The sequence below is a fragment of the Aotus nancymaae genome, unplaced genomic scaffold (assembly GCF_030222135.1).
Source record: "Aotus nancymaae isolate 86718 unplaced genomic scaffold, 86718_ANA_hifiasm-v0.15.2.pri h1tg000077l, whole genome shotgun sequence".
Taxonomy (NCBI): domain Eukaryota; kingdom Metazoa; phylum Chordata; class Mammalia; order Primates; family Aotidae; genus Aotus; species Aotus nancymaae.
In genome coordinates, this window is record NW_026988492.1 from 19,201,552 (window position 1) to 19,218,204 (window position 16,653).

The following is a 16,653-nucleotide window of genomic DNA, read 5'->3' on the forward strand; positions in this document are numbered from 1 at the left end:
TTCTGAGGACAACAGCCATAATTTGAGTGTTTGCATTGCTTTTCAAAAGTTATTTCATTCATATACAGATTATTTTAGCCGTTAGTCAGCAAATGTAAATATTCTTACCCTGTTTTCTAGGACTTTCTATTTTTTATAGCTGATACATCCTGGTCTGCTTGTATGCTTTAATGCTTCTGTAAAAATTTGTTCAAAATGCTCATACATTGTCAAACTTATGATACTTTCTACCTAAATTTAGACACCATACTCCTTGTCTAAATTCTGCTTATTTTTCTGACCTTTAGAGACCTAAGATAGCAGTTCTCAAAGTGTGGCCCAGGGACCTCTGGAATCCCCCCAAGATCTTTGAATCTATGAAGTCAATTTTTAAAACTATTTTCATGATAACACTAATATTTAATTTTTTCACTTTCATTCTCTTCTGAGGGTACTGTGAAGTCTTCCAGAGGCCATGTGACATGTGTATTTCTTGAGTCTTTGGTTTCCAAATGTCCTCACATTCAGTTTAGATTTTGAATGTGATAAGTGTGGATATGCATAACCCACATAAGCAAAGCTCTTTGGAGGTTCTCAGTCATTATTAAGAGTGTAAAAGGGTCCCAAGACTGAAATATTTGAGAATTGCTGCTTTAAGGATACCTGCTGGGCAGTTGCTTTAGTGATTTCACAGTTGGATATTCAGTGAATGAGATTTGTGCTCCAGAAGAATATTTTGCTCTAGAAGGAAGTTGGCAATTTTTTTCTTTATTTCTGAATGTTCTCTATTAACAGATATCATATATCCTGTGGCTTTCATTAATTTCATCTAACTGCTTGATATTGTTGATTATTACTGAACCAGTAACAAAAGAAAAAAAAATTATGATATTGAGAAAGGCTATTTGAAATTTATCAAACTGAGTCTGCCTCATAGCAGAAACTAATTTTTTAAATGACTGCAGTATATATTTTATATGCTTTTGGTCTTCCCACTAACATTTAGAAGTGCTTATTTATTTGATTTATTTCCAGTGGAGACCTGGATATTTGACACATTGGCTTTGAGAGCTACCAAAACACTAACGTGTGAGTTGCCTGTTCAATGTGAAGGATTTAAATTATCTACAATTAAATTATTAAATGGTATTTTAGCTGCAGTGCTTTAGAGATGACATAAATCATAATAGAATGGCTCACAGTAAATATTCAGCTGAGGACTGTTTGTTCTGTAAATACAGCGCATGCGTCTCCCACTCCCCTTTCCCCCGGCTAATCGATAATCAATCAGCACAGTGTGTCGCTGAAGCTTAGGAACCTCAGCACAGCTAATAGTTGATGAGAATTGGCACTCAAGAGAAAACCTATTTTCCTTGACCTAGTGCGGTGGCTCACACCTGTAACCCCAGCACTTTGGGAGGCTGAGGAAGGCAGATCACCTGAGGTCAGGCATTCGAGACCAGTCTGGCCAACATGGTGAAACCCCATCTCTACTAAAAATACAAAATTAGTCAGGCATGGTGGGCATGCCTGTAATCCCAACTACTCAGAAGGCTGAGGCAGGAGAATTGCTTGAACTCAGGAGGCAGAGGTTGCAGTGAGCCAAGATTGCACCATTGCACTCCAGCCTGGGCGACAAGAGTGAGACTCGATTTCAAAAAAAACCCTGTTTTGCCCCTTGGGCTTCCACCTGGGGGCATGCAGGGATTGTGATGAACTAATTCTACAGGAAGTTTTTCATGAGAGTAGCAATATTTATATACAGGTTATTCATCTCTTAGAATGTATCTAGTATTTCTCCAAGCTGGGGGCAGGGGTGAAATTCAGGTTTACAGAAAAAAGTGAACCTGTATTTGTCAGTTTCAAAATTGTTTGTTTTTTGGGCTTCCTGACTTCTAGTCTCAAGTGTCCTGGCCCTGAACAGTTCTGGAGAGCCAAGTGATGTCAGGAGCTTTGATGAGGACAACAGTTGAATGAATTCAAATGGGGACCTGTCCTGATTTTTAGGCTTTTGATTCCTATGGCTTAATTTTTAAATTGTAAAGCTCTGGAGTAGTGATTAAACACCTACCCTGATCACCTTTACCCAGAAGATGTGGCAGGAAAGGCCAGGCTGCCTGGCAGCCATTTGCTGTTAGACAAGATGGGCACTTTCAGGGTGGTGTGGCCGTAAACCCATTTGCCTTTAGAAAATACTTGGCTGTTAAGAATGCTTGCCTTCTTATCCAGCCCGATATGATTTACAAAATCACACGCTTTTCATGGGCTACTGAATAATAAAACAAGTTGCTCGGTTGTGTTTTCAAAATGTAAGACTTGGTAGTGTTAAAGCATGATCCGTCAGAAACCATGAAGGATTGGTTCTAGGACCCCTCAGAGACCAGAATCTATGGGTGGTCAAGTCCCTTATATAAGATGGCATAGCATTTGTGTATTTGCATATAATGTATACACATCCTCCTGTAGACCTTGATTGATTTTTGAGATGGAGTCCCGCCCTGTTGGAAGCTGAAGTGCAGTGGCGAGATCCTGACTTACTGCAACCTCTGTCTCCCAGGTTCAAATGATTCTCCTGCCCCAGCCTCCTGAATAGCTGGGACTAGGGGTGTGTGCCACCACGCCTGGCTAATTTTTTGTATTTTTAGTAGAGACGGAGTTTCACCATGTTAACCAGGGTGTTCTTAATCTCCTGACCTCGTGATCCACTCGCCTCGGCCTCCCAAAGTGCTGGGATTACAAGAGTGAGCCATCGCGCCCGACCATTTTTACATTTTAGTAGAGACAGGGTTTCACCATGTTGGCCAGGCTGGTTTCGAACTTCTGACCTCAGTTGATCCACTGGCCTCAGCCTCCCAAAGTGCTGGGATTACAGACATGAGCCACCACGTCCCACTATCCTGTATACTTTAGATCATCTCTGGATTACTTATAAGACCAAATACAATGTAGATGCTATGTAAGTAGTTGTTACACTGCATTTTTAAGAAATAATGACAAGAAAAAAAGTCTGCACATGATCAGTACAGATGCAACTATCCAGTTCTTTTTGTCCTGAATATTTTCCAGCTAAGGTTGGTCGAACCCACAGATGCACAACCAATAGATACAGAGGGCGGCCTGTACTCCAGAAGTCATGCTAAGATTGCTATGTCCCATCAAGTAGGCTGTTGACATTCTTGGCATTGGTGTATATATCGGTGTATTCTTGACGCTGGGGTCCATAATGAATTTGTAGTGTTTCCTTTGACTTTGTTTGGGCCACGGGCAATACTGACCAAGAGTTGCCGCACAGATGAGAAGATACAACACATTGTCTGTCTCACCTGTATTTTAACCCAGTTCTTCTCGAACCTTAATGTGTGTACAAATCCCAGGGGAATCTTGTTGAGTTGCAGATTCTGATTCATTAGAACTGGGGCAGGGCCAGGCTCTGCAGCTGTAACAAGCTCCCACGTGCTGCTCATTCTGCTGATCTGCAGACCACGCTTTGAGCACAAAGTGCTCAAAGTTTCACTCCTCTTCTACGCAACTTCTGGATTTGTTTTGTTTTTCCTCTAACAAGGTTACAAAGACTTCAGGTTTGAGACCGATGGAACCAAAAGATACCAAATCAGTTCGAGAATTAATCAACACTTACCTGAAGCAGTTTCACCTGGCTCCAGTGATGGATGAAGAGGAAGTAGCCCACTGGTTCCTCCCCCGCGAGCACATTATTGACACGTTTGTAGTGGAGGTAAAGACAAGGTGATAAACATAAAGCTTCTCCTCCAAGCATCCTTTGTGTTCAGTGTGCGGCAGAAGTATTTACACAGACTTCCTTCCATTTCATCACAGAACATTACAGAGATGTGTACTAGGCCGGGTGTCGTGGCTCATGCCTGTAATCCGAGCACTTTGGGAGGCCGAGGCAGGCGGATCACCTGAGGTTAGGAGTTCGAGACCAGCCTGGCCAACGTGGTGAAACCCTGTCTCTATTAAAAATACAAAAATTAGCCAGGCGTGGTGGCATGCGCCTGTAATTCCAGCTACTTGGGAGGCTGAGGCACAAAAATTGCTTGAACCCTGGAGGCAGAGGTTGCAGTGAGCCGAGATTGTGCCATTGCACTCCTGCCTGGGCAACAAGAGCAAAACTCCCTCTCAAAAAAAAAAAACAAAAAACAAAGGTAGGCACCAAGGGATTGAGAGTTAATAAGATTAATAATTCTTAATACTCTGTCAAGGACATGCTTAAGTGAAAATGACACTTGTTGAACCGTGAGGGTGGTGTTGAAGAATAAGGTGACCACGGGTACGGGCTGGTGCCAGTGTCTTGTTTTGTGCTAAGGCACCAGCAGTTTTACCCACAGCATTGCTTTTGCGCCATTGATGCTGATGGCAACACGTCAATAAGGCACACAACTTCTTAGTGTTATGAAAATAATTTTGACCTCACAGATTTCTGAAAGAGTCTCAGGTTCCACAAGGTTCACAGACCACAAGTTGAGAACTGCTGCCTGGAGCATAGAATTGGAACTGCGGAGTCTGTGGTCAGACCCGTCTTTCACATTATTAGAAGCTGCCACATAGCTCACCACTGTAGGTCCTGAGCAGCGTAAGAGAGTTCCTGTCCCCTCACATCCTCACAACACGTGGGTGTGGTCACATTCTAAATTTAGGTCCACCTGATGAGTATGGAACAGAATCTTGTTTTTAATTGCTATCCTCATTACTAATGAATTTGAGTATCTCATAAATCTGTTAGCCATGTTTATTTCTTTTCTGAATTTGCTATTTACTTTGTGACCACAGTCTTCTTACTGGTTTGTGAAAGTTTTTTTTGTTTTTTGAGATGGAGTTTTGCTCTTATTGCCCAGGCTTGAGTGCAATGGTGCAATCTCGGCTCACTGTAACTCCACCTCTCAGGTTCAAGCAATTCTCGTGCCTCAGCGTCCAGAGTAGCTGGGATTACAGGCATGTGCCACCATACCTAGCTAATTTTTGTATTTTTAGTAGAGTCAGGGTTTCACCAGGTTGGTCAGGCTAGTCTCGAACTCCTGACCTCAGATGATCCACCTGCCTCTGCCTCCCAAAGTGCTGGGATTACAGGTGTGAGCCACCGTGCCTGGCCTGTGAGAGGCTTTTTATGTGCTGAATACTAACGCTTTGTATTGTGTTCTGTTTCTGGGTTCTCTGTTCTATTTCATTGATCTCCATGTCTCTCCCTTCACTGATACTACACTGACCTGGTTGCCGTAGCTATATAGGAAGCCTTAGTATCAGAGTAATTTCTCCCACTTTATTCTTGTTTGTCAACATCATTTTAATTAATCTATTTCCTTTGCCTTTTGTATATACATTTTAGAATAAGCTTATATTTGTCTACAAAAAACCCTGCTGGCACTTTGATAGGGATTACATTATACCGATAGATTAATTTGAGGATAATTGAAAAGTCTTCCAATCCATGAACGCAGAATATCTCTACATTTATTTCAGTCTTTTGAAATCTCTTTTATCAGCATTCTCTAAGACCATCCAGTGTTGAAAAATGTGCACTTTAAATGAAGAGACCTTCCAAACAGGCTTTGTGTGAGCAACATGGCTGTTTATTCACCTGGGTGCAGGTGGGCTAAGGCCGAAAAGGGCATTAGCAAAGGGCAGCGGGATAGGAGTTGGTTTTATAGGTTTGGGTAGTTTTTTCGGGGGCGGGGGTGTTGCAGAGTAAGTTCAGTTACAGTGGTGGGGTTGAGTAAGAGGTATTTACATTATCATAAGAACAGTTAAGATGGCAGGGCTGGGTGAGGGGCTTGTCCGGGGAAGCTCCGCTGGGCGATCAGGGACAATGGTGAACGCAGGCAGTGGGTGGGAAACTTCAGCCGAGGCAAGCAGGACTCAGACTTTCAGGCTCCAGGCTTGCATACGGAGACCTGACATCCAGACCCTGTAAATGTTTTCTTAAGTGTATAGCTAAGTATTTCACTCCCTTGGGGTGATTATAACGGTATTGTGTTTTTAATTTCAGTTTCTGGGTGTTCATTGTTAGTGTGTAGACATGCTTTCTTCTGTGTTTTGGTATCCTGCAACAGTGCTGAAATCACTTATTGGTTCCAGGAGTTTATGTGTAGATTCCTTGGGATTTCTACATAGACAGTGTGTCATCTGCAAATAGGGACAGTTTTATCGCTTCCTTTCCAATCTCTATGCCATTATTTATTGGTCTCGCATTAATGCAGGACCTAGATCTTCCAGTGCTTTGTTGAGTAAGGTGGGGAAGGTGGACATCCTCATCTTGTTCTTGATGGTGGGAGGAAAGCATTTGCTTTTTCACCATGAAGTATGATGTTAGCTATAAGTTTGCTGTGGGTGCTCCTAATCAATTTGAGGTCATTCTCCTCTGTTTCTAACTTGCTGAGAGTTCTTATGAATGGGCATTGGATTTTGTCCAATGCTGTTTGTGCTCCAATTGACGTAATCATATGATTTTTCTCCTTTAATCTGTTGATAATTACATTGATTGATTTTCAGATGTTGGATCACACTTAGACTCCTAGAAAAAATCCACTTGGTCAGGGTGTATGATTCTTTTTATACATTGTTGTATTGATTGCTAATATTTGGAAGAGTATTTGTTGAGTTCACGAGAGCTATCTGTCTGGAGTGTCTTTTTTGTAATGTCTTTGGTTTAGATATCTAGATAATACTGGTCTCATAACAGGAGTTGGGAAGTATTATTTCCTCTTCTATTTTCTGGAAGAAATTGAGAATTGGTGTTAATTCTTTGGTAGAATTCTCCAGTTGAAATGATCTGAGCTTAGCTGGAGTTTTTAAATAATGGACTAAATGTCTTTAATGGTTATAGCACTATTCAGATGATCTGTTTCACCGTGGTTGAGTTTTAATAGTCTTTGAGAATTTTGTCCATTTCTTCTAAATTGCTGAATGTATGAGTGTGAAGCTGTTCATTGTATTCTCTTGTTATCGTTTTAGTGGCTGTGAAATCTGTACTGGTATCTCTTGTTTCATCCCAGGTATTGGTGATTCATGTCTTCTCTCTTTATTTTTGTCAGTCTTGCTAGACTTGTGTCATTTTATTGATTTGTTTCCCAGAGAGCCAGACTTTTGTTGGATATTCCCTGTTGTCTTCTTAGTTTCCGTGTCATTGATTTCTATCCTTGTGTTTATTATTTCCTTCCTTCGGGTTTATTTTGCTCTTCTTTTCTAGTTCCTTGAGGGAGGGACTTACTGACTTGAGACCTTTCCTTGTCACTAGTAAGCATTTAGTTCTATAAATTTCCCTCTGCACTTGCCTTGCTGTGATAGCTGTTTCTGACGTAGTTTGGTATGTTGTATTTTCATTTTCATTCACTTCTATGTACTTTTTGGTTTCCTTCGAGACTTCCTCTTTAGCCTACCCTGACTTAGAATTGCGCTGTTCAGCAGAGATTTTCTGTTGTCTCCCAATTACAGATTTCTAGTTTGATTCGATTATGGTTACTTGGGATATGGTCTGTCTTGATGAATATTCCGTGGGTGCGTGAAACATGTATACCACTACCTTTGGGTGGCTTGTGCTATGTATGCCAATTGAACCATGTTGATTAATTGAGTTATTCAGCTTTTCTATTTCCATGCTGATTTTCTGCCTAGCAGTTCTATCACTTGATGAGAGGGGCGTGGAAATCCCCAACTGTAACTGTCGATTTGTCAATTTTTCTTGATGTCTTTTGGGGCTATTGTTTGATACTCACATGTATATTTAGGGTCTTTATGTCTTCCTAGTGGATTGATCTTTTTATCATAATGTAATACCTCTCTTTGTAATAATTTTCCTTGCTCTGGAGTATACTTGATTGTATATTACTATAATCAGACCTGCTTTTTAAAAATTAATGTTTGGTCTTTTTCCATCCTTTTACTTGCAAACTATTCACATTATTGAATTTGAAATGAGTTTCTTGGAAACAGCCTGTAGCTGGGTCGTGTTTCTTTACTCATGCTACCGATCTTTCTTTTGATTGGTGTATTTAGACCACTTACATTTAAGGTCATTATTGGTATGTTAGAGCTTGAGTCTGTGATTTGATTATTTGGTTTATGTTTCTTCTGGTCCTTGTTCCTGTTTCTTTCTTTTCTTTTTTTTTTTCTTGAGACAGAGTCTTGCTCTCTCGCCAGGCTGGAGTGCAGTAATGCTATCTCAGCTCGCTGCAACCTCTGCCTCCTGGGTTCAAGCAGTTCTCATGTTTCAGCCTCCCGAGTAGTTGGGACTACAGGCGCACACCACCACACCTAGCTAATTTTTGTCCTTTTGGTAGAGACGGGGTTTCACCATGTTGGCTAGGATGGTCTTGATCTCTTGACCTCATGATCTGCCCGCCTCGGCCTCTCACAGTGCTGGGATTACAAGCATAAGCCACCACACCTGGCCCTTTGTTTCTTTTTTTCTTCTTGAGACAGAATCTCGCTCTGTTATCAGGCTAGAATGCAATGGCACATCTCGGCTCACTATAACCTCCGCCTCTTGGGTTCAAGCAATTCTCTTGCCTCAGCCTCCTGAGTAGCTGGGACTACAGGCATGCGCTACTACGCCCAGCTAATTTTTGTATTTTTAGTAGAGATGGGGTTTCACCGTGTTGGCCAGGATAGTCTCAATCTCTTGACCTCGTGATCCACCTGCCTCGGCCTCCCAAAGTGGTGGGATTACAGGCCTGAGCCACTGCACCCAGCCTCTGTTTCTTTTTTCTTGCCTTGCTGTGGGTTATTTGAATGTATTCTAGGATTCTGTTTGGATTATAGTGCATTTCAGTGTATTTGTATAGTTTTCATGATGGTTGATGTGTTACAATATATATGTCTGACTTACCATAGTCTGTTGGTAACAGTATTTATTACTTTTGAGTCACCTTACTTTTATTTAGGTTACTTTACCTTTTCCACTTTCAAATATTGTCTTAATTATCAGATAGTATTATGATTTTTGTTTTAATCATCGAGTATGATTTGTAACACTGATTTATAATGATGCTTGAGGATAAGCATAATTTATTATATGTAACCCAGATTTCTGCTCTTTTATTCTTCCTTCCTTCCTGATGCTTCAGGATTCCTTCTTTTATTATTTCCTTCCTATTTGAAGAAATTCCTTTAGCCAGTCTCAAGGGTATATCTGCTAGTGACACATTTTTTGGTTTTCATTTGTGTGAGACTGCCTCTGTTTTTAGATTTAGTTTGCTAATTTTTTTAAATGTTTTTTGGAGACAGAGTCTTGCTCTGTTGCCTAGGCTGGAGTGCAGTGGTGTGATCTCAGCTCACTGCAACCTCTGCCTCTTAGGTTCAAGGAATTCTTGTGCCTCTGCCTCCCAAGTAGCTGGAACTACAGGTGCATACCACCATGCCCTGATAATTTTTTATATTTTAGTAGAGATAAGGTTTCACCATGTTGGCCAGGTTGGTCTCGAACTTCTGAGCTCAGAAAATTCACCCTCCTCGGCCTCCCAAAGTGCTGGGATTACAGGCTGAAGCACTACGCCCAGCACTAGTTTGCTAATATTTTATTGAGGATCTTCCTCTATACTCACAACTGAGGTTGGCCATTAGTTTCCCCTTCATACCCTGTCCTTGTCCTATTTTGATACCAAACTTAGAATGAGTCAAAGAGCTTGTCCTCTCTTTTCTCTGGAACAATGTATCTAATATAAGGATTACTTGTTTCTTGAAAGTTGTTAGAAGTTACCTATAAGCCACCTAGACATGGTGCCATGTTGGCGTTTTTTGTGAGTGTATTTTTTAAAATCAGTCTTTACAGTTGATGGGGTTTGAGGGACAATGGAAAGATCGTCCCACCCTTCCCCAGCAGTTGGTAATTCTCAGACCATTTTAACAGCAAAGGAGGAAAGAGTAATTTTACCAGCAATATGAATGTGAAGGAGTGGTTTTCTGAAAGCAGAGGATGAAAAAGGGGTAGGGAAGCTAATCAGGTGCTGCAGGTGCCTGTAGTAACTCAGCATATGAGACGGATGTGAGAAATGCTTCGAAGAATCCAAAATCCTTATTAACCTTGAAGGTTGAATTCATCTCCAATATTGAGCTGCTAATACAGAGCAATAGGGAATCTCTTTGATTAATTCCTTTAAGATTTTGCTGGCTAATGAAAGGTCTGATGACTCAGAAGCATTTGAAAATCAGACCATACATCCTTCTGGAATTTCCTTTTCTCCTGAAAGAAATACTAGCAATGGCATGTGTGTGGTCCACCCTCCTCAGCTGTGCAATTCAAACACGTTGTATTCTAAGAGTCAGCAAGGCCACCACAGCTAAGTACAACGACCTGAACGATACTGGCTAATTTCTTGTATTGGAAGGTTTGCCAGTGATGATGAAATGAATGCTATCGCATCACTTATTTTTGATAGCTGCAAAATTCTTTTTTTTTTTTTTTTTTTTTTGAGATGGAGTCTCACTCTGTCACCCAGGCTGGAGTGCAGTGGCACTACCTTAGCTCACCACAACCCCTGCCTCATGGATTCAAGCAATTCTTCTGCCTCAGCCTCCTTAGTAGCTGGGATTATAGGTGCTCGCCACCATGCCCGGCTAATTTTTTGTATTTTTAGTAGAGATGGGATTTCACCATCTTAGCCAGGATGGTCTCGATCTGCTGACCTTGTGATCTGCCCTTCTCGGCCTCCCAAAGCGCTGGAATTACAGGTGTGAGCCACCATGTCCGGACCAATTGCTGCAAAATTCTCCAGTTATTCACATGTGTATATTTTGATGCAGTAATAAGACCTTTCACAGGCTTCCAAATAGCTTCCAGACTCTACCCAACCTCGCTTAAGCCTGATATAATTCTTGCCATGTGCTAAGAAAGTGTGAGATAGTACACAGTATCTTTTAGTTGGTGAAGGCAGCTGTCTAATCCTTAAAGCTCTTATTTCTACAAAAACAATGAATCTGCTTTTATCACTGTTCCCTGGGTGTAGAGAATTGACTCATGTGTCAGCCTGAGGGAAGCTTACCTTGTAGGATGTTCTGTTTTCTGAGAACTTTGTGCGAATCACCAACAGGCACTTAGGCTGATGTTCCAACTCCAGGCTCTTCTTGGCCTCTACCCAGCATAATATAAGGGGCCCCAAATTGGACTGCCGAGAAAGAAAGATGACTTGTTGCTTTGCATTCTAAGAGAAGGTTATGGGACAAGGGAGAGATCAGAGTTAGCAGAAATGTGCTTGGTTCAAGGAGATCTCTGCCTGACACCTTTGTTTCTAGAGTCCCAGTGGTAAACTGACTGACTTCCTGAGCTTCTACACGCTCCCCTCGACGGTCATGCATCACCCTGCTCACAAGAGCCTCAAGGCCGCCTACTCATTCTACAACATCCACACAGAGACACCCCTGCTGGACCTCATGAGCGATGCGCTTATCCTGGCTAAATCGGTAAGCCAGCTCCTTGTTCATGCTGGTTGCTTCTCCAAATGTCTATGCCAAAATATAGAAGACATCTGACTGGGTTTTCTTCCACACAGGTGGAATGTGTGCGAGATTTTTAAAAAACTATTGATCATCGGTCAGAGGAAGAATTTTGATAAGAGTTTCTTTTGAAACTTTAGTGGCTATTTTCATCATCAATTTTATTGCAGTTTAACAGAAAAGACAAAATGTACAAATTAGAAATGTTTAACTCTTATATAATATAAGAATATATAAGGCTGGGCATGGTGACTCGTGCCTCTAATCCCAGCACTTTGAGACACCTAGATGGGTGGATCACCTGAGGTCAGGAGTTTGAGACCAGCCTGGCCAACATGGTGAAACCTTGCCTCTACTAAAAATACAAAAATTAGCCAGGCTTGGCGGTGCGTGGCAATCCCAGCTACTTAGGAGGCTGAGGCAGGAGAATTGCTTGAACCCAGGAGGCGGAGGTTGCAGTCAGCCAAGAATGGACCACTGCACTCCGGCCTGGGCAGCAGAGACTGTCTCAGAAAAAAAAAAAAAAAAAAAAAATATATATATATATATATATATATGTGTGTGTGTGTGTGTGTGTGTGTGTATATATATATAAAGCCCATAATATTGGGAAGTAACATAATGAATATAAGAAAAAGGTGTGATTCCATAATATAAGGAAAATATTAATACATGAGTGAATATTTATGTGCAGTGAATAACTAGCAGCAATTTTTTATTCAACCAAATAAAATTTGGTCTCTGAATTTTAAAATTAAAGGAATTTAAAACTAAAGGAATTAAATTCAAAATTTAATTGTAGCCAGGCTACATGGTGGAATACCCTCCTCCCCCCCATCTCTACCAAAAATAGATAAATTAGCTGGGTGTGATAGCATGCACCTGTCATCCCAGCTACTCGGGAGGCTGAGGCAGGAGAATCACTTGAACCTGGGAGTTGGAGGTTGCAGTGAGCCGCGATCGCACTATTGCACTCCAGCCTGGGCAACAGAGTAAGACCCTGTCTCCAATTAATTAATTAATTAATTAAAATAAAAATCTCTTACCTGTGCCTTTGGATCCCCAAGTCAACATTATCCTCAGATTGTCTGCTTGTTTTCAATACTTCCCAAATATGACCAGTAATGAGTTATTTAAGGTAAAAATCCTGAGAAATAAAAGTGCTTCTTCTATATCCCATTTTGTATACCATTATTGTCTGACATTTTAAAGAAATTTAATTTTTTACCATTAAAATTTTACTTAAATGTATTTCCCATTATCAGCCCAAGACAAACATAGTATCGAAAGTCTTTACAACTTCCATCCTGGGCAATAGCTTCAGCCAAGTTAGGACTTGAAAGACTGACAATTAACAATCCTGGAGATGAAACCATCTTGACAACTGTTCCCTTCTAAAACAGGAACAAGGCTGGGCGCAGTGGCTCATGCCTGTAATCCCAGCACTTTGGAATGCCAAGGCGGGTGGATCACTTGAGGTCAGGAGTTTGAGACCAGCCTGACCAACACGGTGAAACCGTCTTTATTAAAAATACAAAAAAAATTAGCTGGTCGTGGTGGTGCACACCTGTAATCCCAGCTACTAGGAAGGCTAAGGCAGGAGAATCACTTAAACAAGGGAGGTGGAGGTTGCAGTGAGCTGAGATCATGCTACTGCACTCCAGCCTGGGTGACAGAGTGAGACTCCATGTCAAAAACAATTAAAAAAAAAACAGCAACAAAATAATTTCTGAAATCTTAATAAGTAAATTTTATGCCAGTGGCAGCTGTCATACTACATTTTTAATTTTGAGGATTCAGCATTTTGAGTTAATCTCGCTGACTTCATCAGATTCACTACTAGTTTTTTGTTTGTTTTTTGATACAGGCTGTCACTCTGTCACTCAGACTTAAGAGCACTAGCACGGTCACAGCTCACTGCAGCCTCCACCTCCTGGGCTTCAATAATCCTGCCCCAGCCTCCTGCATAACTGGGCCCACAGGTGTACACCACCATGCCCAGCCAATCTTTTTATTTTTGTAGAGACAGTGTCCTATACCTACACCTACACCTACAGCCTATGCCCAGGCTGGTCTCAAATTCCTGGGCTCTAATGGTCCTCCCACCTTGTCCTTCCAAAGTGCTGGGATGACAGGCATGAGCCCCCGCATCCAGCAATACTGTCATAAGACAATTTTAAACTGAATTGTTTCTTTCTTTCTTTTTTTTATTTAAGACAGAATCTGAGTCAGGCACAGTGACTCACGCATGTAATCCCAGCACTTTGGGAAGCCGAGGTGGGCAGATCACGAGGACAGGAGATCAAGACCATCCTGGCCAACATGGTGAAACCCCATCTCTTCTGAAAATACAAAAATTAGCCGGGCATGGTGGTGCGTGCCTGTAGTCCCAGCTACTTGGGAGGCTGAGGTAAGAGGATCACTTGTACCCAGGAGGCGGAAGGTGCAGTGAGCCAAGGTTGCGCCTCGGCACTCCAGCCTGGTGACAGAGGAAGACTCCGTCTCAAAAAAAAAAAAATAAAATAAGATAGTCTCGCTCTGTCTCCCAGGCTGGAATGCAGTGGCGCCATCTCGGCTCACTACAATTCCACCTCCCAGGTTCAAGCAATTCTGCTGCCTCAGCCTCCAGAGTATTTGAGACTACAGGCATGTGCCACCACACCTGGCTAATTTTTGTATTTTTAGTAGTGATGGGGTTTTGCCATGTTGGCCAGGTTAGTCTTGAACTCCTAACCTCAAGTGATCCACCCGCCTCGGCCTCCCAAAGTGCTGGGATTCCAGGCATGAGCCACAGCACCTGGCTCTGAATTCTTAACCTGTGCTATACTTCACAGACATTAAATTCTATTATAAAGGCATATTCGAGCTATTAGTAGAAGAATTGTTACACTGAGATATGTAATATAGAAAACACTCTAGTTTTTTGTTTTAAATTGTAAATCCTCTTTACATTGGCAGAAAGGATTTGATGTATTCAATGCATTGGATTTGATGGAAAATAAGACATTCTTGGAAAAACTCAAGTTTGGTATAGGAGATGGCAATTTGCAATATTACCTGTACAACTGGAGGTGTCCAGGTACAGATTCTGAAAAGGTAAGTGAAGTGGATATAGCCCTTGTAAACTCAACAAATGTATCTAGACAATTTCATACTTGCTTCACTTAGGCTTAAGATAGCTTTTATTTTATTTAATTTATTTATTTATTTTGAGATGGAGTCTCGCTCTGTCATGCAGGCTGGAGTGCAGTGGCGTGATCTTGGCTCACTGCAACCTCCACATTCCGGGTTTAAGTGAGTCTTCTGCCTCAGCCTCTCGAGTAGCTTGGATTGCCAGCACCTGCCACCATGCCTGGCTAATTTTTTTTTTTTAATTTTTAGTAGAGATGGGGTTTGACCATGTTGACCAGGCTGGTCTCAAACTCCTGACCTCAGATGATCCACCCACCTTGGCCTCCCACAGTACTGGGATTACAGGCATGAGCCACCATGCCCAGCCTTAAGACAGCTTTTAGAAAGACGTATCTATCATAATATATTGCAATCTAATTTTTCTTACTATTCCATTTCTTTCCTCTCTTCAGGTTGGACTAGTGCTACAATAGATGGATATTTTTATTTCTAGAACTCTGATATCATCATTTGTTAATATTTAATGATGCCTGGAACTGCCATTCCAAAGAAGAATAAAAGCACAACTCAAGTGAAATTGAAGTAGTCGATAATCAGAAAAGAGGACAAATGTCCACGTGACATTTGTACACACTTCTAGCTAGAATGTTAAACTTCATCCTTTTTTCACTATTGCCCCATTTGTGGGAGGGTTGAAAGGCTACAAAGAGCACATTCTTGTAATTTTCAAACTTCTGGCTGTCTCTTGAAGAGAGGTATTTTTCCACTCTCTAGAAAAGGGACTGTTTTTCTATGAACTAAATGGAAGTTACAGAATCATGTAAGAAAATCTTTGCTATTGTTTGGAGACAAACTGCTGCATTTCTGTTTCTTAAGTGATGGTATATTTGTCCATGTAACAGAACAAAAGATCCATCTGGAAATTTTTTTACTGGTATTACCTTACATGGTTTCACTGGGAACATTTATGGAATCAGCACTTTCGTGGCTCAGCGACAAGTGGTGGGTATTTAGGTGTGGAGCAATATTAAAATATCCTGGTGACTAGTACATGTATTTCTCCATAAGCGAAGTTGCCAGATCAATAAACACACAGGTTTGGACTTTGATCTTCGCCAGGTCAGTGGATTGCTTCAAAAGCAAAGTTTTGTGCAAGCGCTCACTGAGTATGCTCTCTGAAAAAGCCTGTGCCCGTGACTGATGAGACTTGTCTGCTCTTCTGCAAAGATCAGTTTCTTCTCTGCAACATCAAGGATATATGAGGAAAAGGAAATAAAAGCTGTAAAGTCAAAAGAGATGCCTGGTGGAACTTATTTGTGCTATCAGGACATGGATCGTTTGAATGTTTTTATTACTTATACAAGATTGCACATATTCCTCTACGCTGACTTTCTCATGAAAACTGTCATGAGTCACGCTCATGGAAAATGTCTTATTTGTAAATAAGTGTTCATAATTTTGTTATGGTGTTTTTATCTAGAATTTGAAAAACAAACTGTTATAGTGTACAGATGTGTGTTTATATTGCCAGTAATCCAAGGGAGAAACAAGATGCTAACCGAAGCCACGTAGCCGGGCCTCGACTCAGATACCATAGAGTAGATGCTTTTTCCTGCCTTTACTGTACCAGCACCTAGGATGTTCAGTGCAGAAAAAGTTAATTGTTTTAGACAACATGATGGTATTTCCTTCAAGTTATGAGTCCAGTGAAACCAATCGTATCTTATACCAGGAAGGAGCCACCAAACTATGGCCTGGTGGGCTCAATCCAGCCCATGGCTTGTTTTTGTACAGCCTGTAGACTAAGAATGGGTTTTTTTTTTTAATCGTTGAGGAAAAGAAGCCAAAAAATGACATAATTTAGTGACATATGCAAATAATACAAAATTCAAATTCCAGTGTCCCTCAATAAGGTTTTATGGGAACACGACCACACTTTTTTAAGACAGGATCTCGCTCTGTTGCCCTAGAGTACAGTGGCACAGTCATAGCTCACTGTAGCCCCACCTCCTGGGTTAAAATGATCCTCCTGCCTCAGCCTCCTGAGTAGATGGGATTACAGATGCATGGTACCACGCCTAGCTGATTTTTTCATTTTTT

General features: G+C 41.3%; 1 protein-coding gene across 1 annotated transcript in view; it reads left to right on the forward strand.

Moving 5' to 3' along the window:
- NMT2 (N-myristoyltransferase 2) overlaps positions 1 to 16,063 on the forward strand; it is a 61,921-nt gene extending 45,858 nt beyond the window's left edge. The window contains exons 9-12 of the mRNA XM_021675682.2: positions 3,542 to 3,712; positions 11,221 to 11,388; positions 14,380 to 14,517; positions 15,006 to 16,063. Coding sequence (XP_021531357.1) covers positions 3,542 to 3,712; positions 11,221 to 11,388; positions 14,380 to 14,517; positions 15,006 to 15,026 — 498 coding nt within the window. The 3' untranslated portion in view covers positions 15,027 to 16,063. The remainder of the gene's footprint in view (positions 1 to 3,541; positions 3,713 to 11,220; positions 11,389 to 14,379; positions 14,518 to 15,005) is intronic.
- Positions 16,064 to 16,653: the final 590 nt, after the last annotated feature.